Source organism: Vigna unguiculata, chromosome 7, assembly GCF_037176805.1.
Source record: "Vigna unguiculata cultivar grain cowpea cultivar isolate G323 ecotype 2 chromosome 7, ASM3717680v1, whole genome shotgun sequence".
Taxonomy (NCBI): domain Eukaryota; kingdom Viridiplantae; phylum Streptophyta; class Magnoliopsida; order Fabales; family Fabaceae; genus Vigna; species Vigna unguiculata.
This window is the reverse complement of record NC_140798.1, coordinates 1,740,319-1,755,818: the sequence shown is the minus strand read 5'-3', so window position 1 is coordinate 1,755,818 and position 15,500 is coordinate 1,740,319. Positions and strand designations below refer to the sequence as shown.

The following is a 15,500-nucleotide window of genomic DNA, read 5'->3' as shown; positions in this document are numbered from 1 at the left end:
AATTTCTTTAACCCAGTTTTTTTTAAGTTTATTTAACATTTTAAACGTATTTCATGATAGTAGTTAAGTTGTTTATATCGTTTAATTCATTTTTGCTTCAATGTTTACTTGGAAATTAAAGTCAAATAAATTTAACAAAATTTGGTTAAAAGGATTAAATTCATCTATTTATTAAAAAATGAGAGACTAAATTGGTCTAAAGTTTCAAAAGAAAATAATTATAATTTCCAGTAAAAGTTAAAGATTGAAACATATTTAAGTCTTATAAGTAATTCTCATTAATTACAAGTGAAAAATTAAGCTTGATTAATATTATATTAATACAACTAGGACACCTGAAGAAGCTCTAGAAATAAATAATTGTACTTCTACCCTGGTACCACGGAAATATCAGACACTACTTTTAATAATTTATATTATGATACTAATGACTATGCATACCTTATCCTCATAGTGCATTATTAACTCCAATAACTTGTGATTCTTAATTATTCCTTTTTTCACATTAAAATAATATAATACCATTATTTGATTAGACATTCAACTTAGCTTCAAATCATAGTTTAATGTATAGGTACATATAATTAAGATTCTCATTGACGAAAAAAGAAAAAAAATATCAGTTAGTTTATGGCTACATTTTTTACACTTATATTTTTTTTATTAATATTAAAAAAGTATATTAATCGAGAACATTTGAAGTGTTCGATTTCTTTAAAAAAAAAGTCTAAAATGAAGTTTCAAACAATAGAATTACACACAGAGAAGTTTAGGATAGAAAAAACAAATAATCGATAAACACACTTTTATGATAATCAACTAAAAATGTTAAACCTTTTAGATTTTGTTTCTTATTTGATTTTCTTTTTTCCATTTCTATTATGCTTCATATTTGCATATTAAAACCTTAAATAAATCTCACTTAATCAAATTGAATGTGAGCCGCTGTATCAAAAAAAAACATTCTAGACTAATAGTCTTTAAGTCCAATAAAATCGTACAATCAATTGATATTCATTACTTTTATAATATTTTTGTCTTTTCTCTATAAAACAAATAATATTTTCACAATCTAATAAAATTATATAACTAATTAGTCTCGATTATGGTGTCACTTTTTCTTTCTTTTCTTTATAATTGTAAAAAAAAAAGTAAATTAATGACTATAATGCCCTTAAGAATAAGTTAAATAAGTTGTTAAGTGATTGCTTGAATGTTAAAATATCATTTATAATTATAAAGAAAAGATAGAAAAAATGACATAAATAATGAATGTCAACTTATTGTGTAATATTATTTTATTGTCAAAATATCATTTCTCTTTATATCTATATCTATAAGAATATATAAAGATATATTTTTTTTATACACATTTGTTATTTCAGTTTTATTTTTAATTATTATTTTAAAAATTAATTATTTTATAAATATTTTATTTTTAACCATTATTTTAAAAATCTCTTTTTTTTTAATCATTATTTTAAATTTTTTTTATACATATTCTATTTTTCTAATTTTACATTTAACAATTATTTTAATAATTAATTATATACTTTTTATTAATCTTGACATGAAAATAAAAAATACGAACACACAAATGTATGTTTTTGTTAGTATATATAAACCAATTAAATGTGATGTGATTTTAACCATACATGATTATCAGAGTGATGTATTTATCCAAATTAGTTACTAAAATAACTAACTTTCATGACGGAGATATCATAATAATTCAATATTAAATATTTGTAGAAAAATGTATCTAAAATATTACCATATCATCTAAAATCTTGAAACAATAAATTAATAGATATATATTTTTAATTTTTTTTGTCAACTTTTATCCAATACAAAATTCAACTCACTGAAATTCAATTATACAAAAATATTTTGTTATCGTCGAATATTAGTGGTTAATATTACGTTAGCAAAAGGAATTAAACCTATAGTCTCTCTTATATTTTTCAAGTCTTTCAAACCGAGAGATATTAGTGTTTGATAATTGAAGTTGAAAGTGATTTTAAAAAAAAGAAGATATAAAATATAAAAGAAAGAGAAAATAGAAAAATTAGGATTGGAACAAGTGTAAGGGTTGAAATGGAGAATTGGGGTATTACGTGGCGATGTGTCGTTGATCGAACAATGCCAAACATAAAGACAGTTTGTAAATCGTCATCATCCACCAATCCAAACAACTCCTTTTTGGCTCACTCTTCTTCTTCTCCACAAACCACAAACTTCGAAATTTTCTCTTTTACCCTTTTCTCTCTACTCAAATTACTTCTATACCCATCATTTTTTCTTCATTTTCTTTCTCTTTTTTTCTTACCAACCTTATCCTCCTTCTACAACAAGTTCACACAATATGATCAAATTATTGTGTTCATCATTCACAATTTAATCATTACATCTCTAATATTATGTTTCAATATTTGTGTTGTAAATGTACTTTATATAATGAATATCTTAGTTATGTTAATGGATTCCCAAACCTATTTATGAAAAAAAAAAGAGGAGAGAATTAAAGAAAATTCTAAGTTAAGAAAAAATATCTAAGTTTTTGTGACAAAAAATGTAACATAATTTGGTACTTCAAGACTTATATCCATTAAAATGTATTTTTGTGACAAAAAATGCATACCTTTATTTATTTGCAACTTTTTTGAAAAAAATTACAAATCCTCTTATACAACTTCTATGGTAAAAATTGAAAACCCTCATCTTATAACACAACTACCAAAATCTCTCATACACCTAGTATAGACTTATTTTGTAATAACAACACTTAAATCAACTCCTAACTATTATAATAATTTTCTAATTTTTCCTTCTTTATATTTGATATGAAATTTTGATAATTACTTGAGAAGTCCATATTAAAATTATGTTTGATGACATTTTTTGTTGACGAAAAAGAATAAAATAAATAATATAAATGTCCTAACCCCATATATAGAGTTTCAACATACTAAAAAAATACTTACAAACCTAAAAAAATAGTACACTATAGATTATATAACACATTCAAATGAATAATATGATAATAAAGTTCATTGTCAATCCATTTCTAATTGGGATACACATCACGTGATTTGCAGACACGTTTTACAACTTTATGCATTGAATATATTTTTGTCTTTACGCTTAAATTTTCTACTATTATTGAGTGATTTGTATTGTATGATTTTCATGAATAATAACCTACTATACCTAAGCAAGTGAGTGACCCAGTTCAATATTTTAGAATTTTGTACTTAATAACTTATTTTATTTAAGGGCAACCATGTATATACATGTTAGAGAGAGTGTACTTTAAATTTAACTCAACTTTACAAAATCGGTTTGTAAGATAAGGTTTACACTACACTTATATATTGTGAATTAATCTTATCTCTAGTCGATGTAAGATTTCTAACAATACAACATAAGAAATCAATTTATAAACGTAAAGAAATTTTGGCATATTGTAAGTCTATGTCTATACATAAACCTATTCTATAACTTTTTTCATGAAAATGTTCTTTCTTTTTTCCCACAAGTTTCAATATCAGAAAGTTTTTTGCGGTAACCCGTGGAGATTTGTACTGCAATTCTTGAAGGTACGAGAACGACAATGAAATTTGTTGAAGGTACAAGAGTGTAATGACAATGAAAATTTAATTTTTGACAAAGTACATGCCACCAATATATTCGAAGGAAGCTTCGTAGAAACTTCATAAAACACAGAGTACAAGTGAAACTGATCCATAATGATAATAATTTGTCCTTAATACACTTACTTTTTCGCTCACTAAAAACAAGTTAGGGTTTTCGCTTCTTTTGCTCTATTCTTTCTATCAATCAGACGTATCATAAACAAGGTAAAAAACAGATGAACAAGAATTATATATGTGAAAATTTGTATAATTTTTTTTTCTTATATTTGAGCGTTTATAACTTCTGGTATTTGTAAAACAAAAAAGGTAAATTCACACACACACACACACACACATATATATATATATATATATATATATATATATATATATATATTATAAATATGGCAAAAAAGAAATTAAAAAGATGTTAATAAAATATTTGCAGGGTTGAAAATTTGATATATTTAGAGATTGGGAAAAAGACAAAAGTAGTATTTAAATAAATATATATATGTAGATGTAGTCTGCATCAACATGGTTGAATTTCAGAATGAAAAGGTACTAGACATGATATCTTTCCAGCATAGAAAACTCCAAAAACCCTACACTTCCCTCTTCTGCAGGTAATCTCTCATGAAAGCAAGATCTCAAATAGTTAGCTACAGGTCCCTCTCTAACCCAGCAAACACCACTTTTTTACTAAACATCATGCTTTCAATTTAAATTGCCATCCTCAACTGCAATTCCTACCTATCACACTACTGTTACCGTTACAAACTCATTATAACTAATTGCAACTTTAGCACGTAAATTTTTAAACTTAACTCAGTCTCACAGACTCAGAGTCTGTTTGTAAAGTAAAATTTGCACTCACTCGTATATCGTGAATTAATCTTAGATTTAACAGATAAATTTTTTTACTAAAATAGACTTTAATTCATGATTCTGATATACCATATTAAGAAATAAACTTTTAAATCTAGCTCATCTCTACATAATCAACTTATAAAGTGAAATTTGCACTTATTTATCTATTATTGTTGAAAGTCTCATATCGACGACTAGAGATAAGGCCAATTCACAATACATAAGTGAGTTCAATTCTCACCTTAAAAGTCGGTTTTGTGGGGTTGAGATAGATTTAAAGCTCACTACTAACATGGTATCAGAGTCAAGTTAGAGTCTTTCTTGGACATTTTGTTCCACGCACAAGATGAATATACCTCGGCGTGAGGGGGTGTGTTGGAAGTCCGAATGATCTAAAATAATCTAAATAAAGTAGAAATATTGAATCACCGTACCGTTGTTCTATTTCACTTTTTATAGACATTCATGTTTCATTTTAACTTTATGGATCCACTGTCGAACGTGACTGCATCAGATGTTGAAAGAGCTTGTATTACTGAACTTGTATGAAGAGTGACTCTTACTTAGAATAAACTATGATTATTATATCTGTAAAATGAATTGTAGACAGAACCCTACAAAATACATACATGATTACATGATTATGCTATTATCATATAATGAAAGTTTTGTCCTCATTAGAAGCACTTAATTAGCCGGCACATGAGCCATGAGTTGCCACCCTCACTCCTTTCATCACAACAAATATGGCTAAACAGCTTCATTAATACCAAAACCCTGATCTTTGACACCATTTTCAACCTCCACCCAACTAGTTGACACAACCCTCCAAACTCTGAGGAATTTGCATGAACAATAATCATAATCAGAAAAATAATAAAATAAAATAAAAGGGTTTGTTAGGGTTACAGAGAAAATTTCATTGGGAAGATACAACATTAATAAGACCTGAGTCCAACTATATAAGACATCGACACTACTTTTAATCCAAAATCTTAAGACAATGAATTTATGGGTCTTTATATATAATACTCTGTTTTTTTATTTCTAAACGATGTAGAACTTAAACTCACACTTAAATTTCTAATAGAGTTGTATTAGCATTACATGTTTGACGCGTGCAGGACAATCATGGCCTTACCTAGCGTGCATGGAAGCTCCATAACGTGCAATCATATCTTGAGGTCTAGTTCTTATCTAAAAAGATGGAAAACAAAACACATTGATATTTGCAGTGAAGGGAAAGGGTAGTTTCGTAACTTCATCGTTAGGGTCTTAATTGCCCTTTATAAGAGTGTGAGTCCTCTGCATGATTGGATGTGTTAATTCATCGATTGTGTTGTTTTTCTGAGTTTAGTTTTGGTCTCCTTTTCCATTTTGGGATCATCATCACCACTAAAAACAACTCTTTATTCTGCTTTCAGGTATTTTTTTCTGCTTTCACTTCTTAAACAACAAAAATAAAATTATACCTATTCCTGTACTATATAACATGTTTTCTTGTCTTCAATTATTACTCCTTCTACTCTTTGACTACTTTGCTACTATTACCCGATTCCCCTCCAAAATTTTCAGCTTTCAAAACAAAAAAACATACCAATATTTCTGTTATATACTATGCCTCTCCACTGTTAACATATATAGTTTTCATGAACTATATATATATATATATATATATATATTATAAAATTTCATTTATATACTGATAAATAAACTGTATTTGCTTTGCTACCAGAGAAATCTAAGGGTTTTATTTGATCAACTTGAATCAATACAGAGAAAGAAGATATAATTAATTTCTAAGAAGATATATTAAAAACTCTTGTGTTAGGGCAAATGGGGATATCTGTGTAAAACTTTGTTGTTTATGAGAAATCTGAAAACTGTGCTGCGGTTAAAAAACATCAGACATAGGTTATACCAAACAAATTTCTCTTAAAATATTGTCTGTTTAAAAACACAATTTTTTTGGCAAACAGTGGTGACTGAGAACATGGAGAAAGCAAACAACACATCATTAGTGAGAACAAAATCTGATCAGTTAGTGGAGTCTATGGTGGCGGCGATGAAGTCGCCGCCGTCGAGCGACCACTCTGCGAACGGGGTGGTGGAAGGTGGCGGCACCCTGTCGAGGAAGTCGAGCCGGCGGCTGACCGGCGCGTCACCGGGACGCGGCGGCGGAGGGAAGAACACTCACATAAGAAAGTCTAGAAGTGCTCAAATAAGCCAAATGAAGTTGGATTTTGATGATCTGAGCAGTGGTGCAGCACTTAGCAGAGCCTCAAGTGCTAGCTTGGGACTCTCTTTCTCCTTCACTGGCTTCACCATGCCTCCTGAAGAAATCGCTGACTCCAAACCCTTCAGCGATGATGATATTCGTAAGTTTCGATCATAATCATCTTTCTGCATCATGCATTTTCATACTCCAATGTTCTTTCAAAACCATGATTCAAGTTACATTTTTATTTTATCTTATGTTTTATATCATGTTTTAATAAAGGGTAATCTAAGAACATCTTTTTTCTTAATTTAATACTTATTTATGTAAAGTATATAATAAATAAAAACCAAATGAAATGAATTCAGCTTTTTTTGTTGTCTAGGTTGATCCTTCTGGAGTCAATCATTCAATGATGCTGAACTCTTAGGTAGTTGAAAATGATGTCACTTTTTATTTTTTATATTCAATGGATAAATAAATAAATAATTACAATAACAATTCAAATCATTTTCCATTTGTAAAATTAAGAACATGTCTGCATAAAGTTAAATTGAAAGAACAATTTTATATTATATACCTCTGGTTTAGGTTTGTGTCGTGCAGCTATAGTAACCACAGAACATAGATGGTGTGTTGTGTGATGCAGATTGAATTTAGAGATCTGAGAGTAGATTTCCTTTTTGTGATAAATAATAATGCAGAAGCATCTGCATTTATCAGAACGACCTTTTGGGTAGGGCAAAGAGAACAGAAAGTGAAGTACATGTGAAAAGTTAAAATCTCAAAATCTCATCACTTTCCTGTTAACTGCTATATTATCCAAACAAGTACAATCCCTATTGGTACCTTTCCGTAATCCACACCATGTGGCTAAGCACCACTCATACCTATGCTTCCAATAACCGACCTTTTTTACAGTAAAATCACATTTCTCGAAAATAGTTAATATGTGAATCAAAAAGTTTTATATTAGATATAGAATAGATAAAATTAAATATTATATAAAATAAAAATTCATAACATCATTATCTTAAAGTTTTAAAATTAAAAATGGTGTCTTAAAGTTTTAAAATTAAAAATGGTGTCAAAAATGTGTAAGATTTATATATATATATATATATATATATATATATATATATATATATATATATATATATATAAAAGTTGATTCTCTTAAAATAAAAAGCGAGTGAAACAATATCATACTTAAAAATATAATACAATTAAAGTTTACACAATAGGGTTTATTTGAAAACACTCATCTTTAAGTAGAAATAAATAAAGGAAAAAAAAAGATCTTTTACAAGCTAAAATTAATTTGTGTTGTTAATATATAAATTATTTTTGGATGTTTTCTATAATTTTTTTTAATATATATATATATATATATAATTTGATTTTAGTTTATAGAAAAAAAATATTTAAATTTTTAATATGAAACTTTCTTTAATTATTATCAGTATGAACTTTCTTTAATTATTATGATTAAATATGATGAGATTAGAAAACAAATTTTGTGAGCACTTTTAAAAAGAGAATTAATATTTTTAAATTAAAATTATTATTTTTGGTATAAAAATATGTCTATTTGTATTAATCGTAATTTTTTTAGAAATAAATTTGAATTATCTAAATATAATATTTTTATTGCATGAGTTTCTGGTGTCGTTTATCGTATTGTTTGTGTTTATTTTAATTTATTTTTTATATCCTCAAAAAGCATACTATTATTAAGAGATGTGATTCTATATTGTTAAATTGTCCTTTTCTCATAACGATACTATCTTGAACGATGTATAATTTTGAAAAAAAAAATCAATTTATTTTTCGTATTTTTCTTATAAAAACTTATGAATTAAAAAGCATGTAATAATAAAAATAAAATTGGATAGATTTACCATGAAATAGGTTGTGGTAGATCTGAAAGATGGGTCCAATCTAAGCAACCACTTCTAACCACAAAGCCCGTGATTCACGATCCAAACAAACCCAACGCACTCTAGTGGGCCCCACATAACTGTCTCTTTCATTACACCAATCATACTTCTTCTCATTAATAATTTCATCATCATTTTCAGACACATATCAATATTTCTTTTTTTCTTGTCACATTGCTAACCTTTATACTTATATTAAACATTGATTAACATCATCCATTTACACTAATTATGTCGTTTGATGACTTTTTTTTAGATAAACAAACCAATTCAATCATTGAATTGGATTTTCTGTATAATGGATCAATTTTGTGAAAAGAAAAACCAATTGGTATTTCATTGGTCTGCTTTTTTTTTGTGTACAATATATTGAGTATAAATAAAAGTGGCTAAATAAAATATTAATTACGTGAAATTTGATATACGTAATTTAAAAAAACAAAATTGTTTAATATTGGTCAAACTCATGCTAACAAAACCCTATAAAAAGTGCAAGAGTAAAAACTTATATATAAATTGACGGTGACAGTAAAATAAGTTTATACAAGTGTACGAGAAAAATTAAACTTGATAATTTTATCACCTAAATACGCCTTTGTTATTAGTAACCAATTTTATTGACTAAAAATTAATAATTATATAATAATCAATTTAGATACTAATTTATAAAATAAAATTATTAATTATTAAAATAATTATTATTATAAATAAAGAATTATAATTGATTTTTAAATTAACAACTAAAGTTTAATTATCAAGATTTTGACTATCACAAAAATAAATTTATAAATTGGTCGCTAAATATTAACTATAATGATTTTAGCTATAAAAAGGTAGTTTTTAATTAATTATTAATCAATTATAATTTTTTTATTCATTACAATAACTATTTTAATAAATAATATATTTTTTTATTTTGTAAATTAGTATCTAAACTTTTGTGATCGTAATAAATAATATTTTTTTATCAATAAAATGGGTTATTAAAGATGGACAAAGGTACAAAGTAAGCTTAATTATTGTTATGAGATTATTAGAAGCATATTTATGGAAGATGAAAGTACAAAGTAAGTTCAGTTATATATTGTACTAATTATCTTGTCATATATTCATGCATGCACAGTTTTCTGATGTGATTCATGGGGTGGCTTTTCATTTTATTGGAGAAACTTCAAACTCAAGTTTTTGGTTTCTTTTTCCATGTTACATCCTCTCATATAAAGTTTCAAACATTTTTTTTCTTGAGGTACTATTATGCGGGGAACATGACACATTTTGTTGACTAATGTCTTTGAAAGACAATTTAGCTGTTAATTATGTCGTACCTGTGGCTCCACACACAAGTGAATCTGTCTCTTTCTGTGTTTTTTTCCCCTTCTTCCTTTTTTCTGGGAGAGCAAATTGCCTCATGTTTGGGTCCCTCGATTAAATTCAGGTTGACTTTTTCACTTTCACCACCATGAGGATGCAACTTCACTGGTTCATGTCAGTGCCTAATCATGGTCCATGCTACCCCACATGAGTTTTCATCACCAGCAAATGTTGCACCCTTTTAATGGATCATGTAGTGTCACTGACATGCTGACATGAGAAGCATCCATGCATAGTTTATATTCCGAATCACTTTAAAGATATTTACCCTCTCATGATAACACCACCACCACACACTTGGTCAAGATCAAGAACAACCATTTTTATTCATTTCTTTAGAGGTGAAACTGTAACAGTTGCATGCCTGGTGTTGCCTTCTGACTGAAGGAGCTTCTTTTTAAAAAGGGTTGTTAACTATGTGTGTTGCAGCTGAAGATATCGAAGCTGGACCTAGGACAAAGTTTCAAACGGAACCTACTCTACCCATATTTCTCAAGGTAATGCACATTTATTACTTGTATAAATGTTTCCATCTCTACACCAACCTCTGCCAGGATTCAAAGCTTCAAACTAAGTTTCTATTCATTAATAATAGAACATGACTTTGATCTGGTCCTGTGTATTTCACCAGGCATGAATCAAGCTTCCTTTAACAATCAACTTAACCAATAGAACATGGCTTATATAGCATGATCATCAGGTTCAGTCTTGTACTAAGTTTCATTTCATGCAGCATCAATGCACAGTGCTACCCCTTCTTCAAGTTAACCAGACAAATAAATTAGCAGTACTACTTACTTAACTATATCTTGAGCTTTATAACACGGCTATGTATATATTGTGGTGCATTGAGCATAGTTGTGATGATGTGTTAGTCAGGGAACACACACATATAATGAGTTTTGTTCTTACTGTGGAATGTGCAGTTCACAGATGTGAGCTACAAGGTAGTGATCAAAGGCATGACAACAACTGAGGAGAAGGATATCTTGAATGGGATAACTGGTTCTGTAAATCCAGGGGAAGTTTTGGCATTGATGGGTCCCTCAGGAAGTGGAAAAACAACCCTTTTAAACCTTCTTGGAGGCAGGTTATGCCATCCTATAAGTGGTGGATCTATCACTTACAATGATCAACCATACTCTAAGTTCCTTAAGAGCAGGTAAAACATAGAACTATAATAGCCAGATTTACTCTTATATGGTGGAGACCACCATCTTACTAAGTGCATCTGCAACAAACATGTTCAAAAGTGAAAATTAATAGGGTACTTAAAATTAAACTAAAGAAATTATCTTTAAGGTAATTATTCTAAGAGTTAACCAACTTATCATATATAACATGTGGCAGGATAGGATTTGTGACACAAGATGATGTTCTGTTTCCTCACTTAACTGTGAAAGAGACTTTGACATACGCAGCCAGGCTAAGGCTTCCAAAGACATTCACAAAGGAGCAGAAGGAAAAACGAGCTTTGGATGTAATCTATGAGCTTGGCTTGGAGAGGTAAATGGTTCCATTCCATCCTTAACAATGAATGTCTAAATTATTATGAGCACAAAGTCACATTGATAGAGAAAGTCATGGCAAGGACTGAAGAGTAGAGTAGTATAACCATTTTACATGTTATTGGTACTTAAATATGGAAGCCAATAGTTTATATTTTATGTATGAAAAAGGTGCCAAGACACTATGATTGGAGGTTCCTTTGTGCGTGGAGTATCTGGTGGTGAGAGGAAGAGAGTTTGTATTGGAAATGAGATCATAATCAACCCTTCTCTTCTTTTTCTTGATGAACCAACATCTGGTTTGGATTCCACAACAGCCTTGAGGATCGTTCAGATGCTACAAGACATAGCAGAGGTATTTGTTATATATATCATATCCTAAGATTTTAGACCACACCTAATATCTCATGAGAAATACTGGCAGACCCTCTTTAGTTTAAGATCTTTTGAGTGTATTTATTTATTTACATGCATGAACCATTAAGTTTATGCTTTGGTGATGAACCTGCAAGATATCTTAGCCATGACTAAACCTTTATCACTAGCTTGTTAATTGCAATTGTAGGCTGGTAAAACAGTGGTGACGACAATTCACCAACCATCAAGCAGACTCTTTCACAAATTTGACAAGTTGATCCTTCTTGGAAAAGGGAGCTTGCTTTACTTTGGAAAAGCATCAGAAGCAATGACTTACTTCCAGTCTATTGGATGCTCACCACTTATTTCCATGAACCCAGCAGAGTTTTTGCTAGACCTTGCCAATGGAAACATAAATGATGTTTCCCTACCCTCAGAGTTGGAAGATAGAGTACACATGGAAAATGCAGAAGCAGAAACACCAAATGGGAAACCATCACCAGCAGTTGTACACGAGGTAACCGTCACAGCTCTTTGCAGTATATCATTTGTAAAGAACAGGCACTCTAAAATTAGAAATTGGTCATGGTAGATATGAGATTTAAAGTGTTACTGTAGAAGTTATCAAACTTATCATGCATGCCAATTCTTGATTAAATGATACTGTACAAAAATTCTTTACATTAGTATGTAGGTTTTCATGACAGAAGCAAATTTTAAGTAGTTTAGTCTTGAGTTTTAACATCATTCAAGTATAAAGAATCTCAAGATGAGAAAACATTGATCTCATCAAAGATGAATTTTAACAGTATCTGGTGGAGGCATATGAAACTCGAGTTGCAGAAACAGAAAAGAAAAGACTAATGGTTCCTATACCTCTTGATGAAGCAGTGAAGTCTAAAGTGTGTTCTCATAAGAGACAATGGGGAGCAAGTTGGGATGAGCAATATTCCATATTATTTTGGAGAGGAATCAAAGAACGTAGACATGATTATTTTAGCTGGTTAAGAATCACTCAAGTTTTATCTACTGCTGTCATTTTAGGATTACTCTGGTGGCAATCAGACACTAAGAACCCAAAAGATCTGCAAGATCAGGTAAGCTATTTCTGCTAGTCCTAAAATGGTGACAAAAGTCATAAAAACAAAGGAAAAGAAAGAAAGTACAAATACACATCTAGAATATTGGAAACATCCCTTTTCTGACATATTCTCTATTATTAATTAGAATTCATTGAAACTTATATTTAAAGACATTTGTGAGTCTTAAGAAATTTTAGTCAATGATAACACCTTAGAAAAAATGTACCATAGAATGTGTTAGCTTGTATTTTTCTTTATCAGACATGCTATTACAAGCATGAACATTGTAAGATACTGATCTTTGTGGATTGCAGGCAGGATTGCTATTCTTCATTGCCGTTTTCTGGGGATTTTTTCCTGTTTTCACTGCAATATTCACATTTCCTCAAGAAAGAGCCATGTTGAGTAAGGAGAGAGCAGCAGATATGTACAGACTAAGTGCATACTTCTTGGCTAGAACCACCAGTGACCTTCCACTTGACCTCATTTTACCAGTGCTTTTTCTACTTGTTGTTTATTTCATGGCCGGTCTCAGACTCAGTGTTGCACCATTTTTCCTCACCATTCTCACTGTCTTCCTCTGCATAGTGGCTGCTCAGGTATTCATTTAGTTTCCAATCAATTAGGAAACACAACAAACATGAATGACAATGCAAAAAACTTCCATAGTATCCATATTATTTTCAAACATTTGAAAACAAACAAGAAATGTTCTGACTATTTTTCATGCCTTTGAATAAAAGAAGTAAAATCAAAATAAGGAATTGCTTATAAAAAATCAGTGTTTCACACCAAATTGACTCTAAATACAGTTTTCAGTTCTTACTTTAAGAGTCTCACATTGACTAGAGATAAGATCAATTTATAATATATAAGTGAATTGAAACTCACCTAACAATTTGGGTTTGTAAGGTTGAGTTAAGCTAAAGGTTCACTTCTTAACACATGACTTATGTGAATCAGGGACTTGGACTTGCTATTGGAGCCACATTAATGGACTTGAAAAGAGCAACAACTTTAGCTTCAGTTACTGTGATGACTTTCATGCTGGCTGGAGGATTTTTTGTACAGGTAAACAAACATTCCAGTCCTTATTTTTCATATAAAACATCAAACCAACCAAGGTGTTTTGACTAGTACAATAGAGCTTGAACTAAAGAAAATTGACACAATTTTAAATGTCAAATTCAATTTGTTTGTACTAGTTACTGATTTTATTGTTCAGAAGAATGTTTAACTTGTGATACTAAATTAACTTTGGCAGAGAGTCCCCATATTTTTTTCATGGATCCGGTACATGTCTTTCAACTACCACACCTACAAACTTCTGCTGAAGGTGCAATATGAACACATTTCACCAATCATAAATGGTATCAGAATTGATAGTGGTGCAACAGAGGTAGCTGCTCTAATAGTCATGGTTTTTGGCTACCGTTTCTTGGCATATCTTTCTCTCAGGAGAATGAAACTTCAATCAGGGGCTTAACTTAAACTTCACTCTTTGCATTGCATGAATGAAGAAGACTCAAACACCAAATGGTGCACCTAGGTAGCTAGAGCTTCTGGCTTTTTTGATTTAGTCTTGTGAATATTGTATTTCACTTAGCATTAGCATGGTGAAACACATTAATAGTGCAAGCAACCACATGTTATGATCATAGGCACAGTTTTATCTGGAGAATTCAGATATTTGTTTTGGAGAGATTCTTAACTCTGCAGCAATGTTTAATTGACTCAAGTTTATCCATTTGCTACGAATCTAGCGTAGTTAAGTTGCTTAAGCCTTTCTGAAATCACAATTCTCCAGAAAGACATAACTTGACATCAACAAAAGTTACAACTTGCATTAAACCTACTGTGTATTGTGGTAGGAAATTCATTGTCAATTTTAATGTAATCAACTTTAGAATAGACATCAAATTTTGCAATAAATATCATATTTCATGGTTTATCATGTTGCAGGCTTGATCAGGCTTTGGAAAAGGAAGAAAGAGAAAAGGCAAATGATGTATGCAAATGATGGATATATAACTATTAGAAACCCCTTTAGACTTAATAAAAATGTGATAAGTAGAAATGATTTTTGGGAAGATTAAGGAGGTAACTTAAGTTACTATATTGAGGGCTTAAAGATGCTAATAGTATAATGTGCATCAAAATATATCACAGCATAAGAAGAAAAACATAACGAGGGTACAATGTGATAGTTATGTACAATCTCAGATACAAGTTCAATGCAGATATTAGCCATTCAAAACTAAGCATATATAATAAAGTATATAATAAAGGATACTACCAAAAATAAAGTATTTATGATTTTGACATATTTGTCCTAATCGTTTGACTTGATATAATTCATTCGATTATTCCTGTCTATATAAAAATAATTGAAAAACATGTAAGATGAAACAGATTTTGTATTTTATCACTACTTTGAAGTAGAATTCTAATAGGAATGTACCTAGTATGAATTCATAGTTTTCAAAGCTAAAAAAATTTATATTTTTTATCAATTTTGT

General features: G+C 29.7%; 1 protein-coding gene across 2 annotated transcripts; it reads left to right on the top strand.

Annotated features, from left to right (window-relative positions):
• The first annotated feature begins 5,788 nt into the window (after positions 1 to 5,788).
• On the top strand, positions 5,789 to 15,287 carry LOC114189657 (ABC transporter G family member 22-like). Of its 2 annotated transcripts, XR_003605713.2 has the most exons (12): positions 5,789 to 5,929; positions 6,485 to 6,883; positions 10,464 to 10,531; positions 10,961 to 11,196; positions 11,385 to 11,540; positions 11,714 to 11,897; positions 12,108 to 12,416; positions 12,709 to 12,996; positions 13,296 to 13,580; positions 13,945 to 14,052; positions 14,246 to 14,530; positions 14,944 to 15,287. XR_003605713.2 is itself a non-coding variant. In XM_028078288.2 (11 exons), exons 2-11 carry the CDS (start codon positions 6,499 to 6,501, stop codon positions 14,465 to 14,467), a joined length of 2,241 nt encoding a protein of 746 aa, XP_027934089.1. In that variant the 5' UTR covers positions 5,789 to 5,929; positions 6,485 to 6,498; the 3' UTR covers positions 14,468 to 14,728. The 2 variants fall into 2 exon arrangements, 1 of the variants encoding a protein (XP_027934089.1); XM_028078288.2 differs by lacking the exon at positions 14,944 to 15,287 and having other exon boundaries at positions 14,246 to 14,728.
• The last annotated feature ends 213 nt before the right edge of the window (positions 15,288 to 15,500 follow it).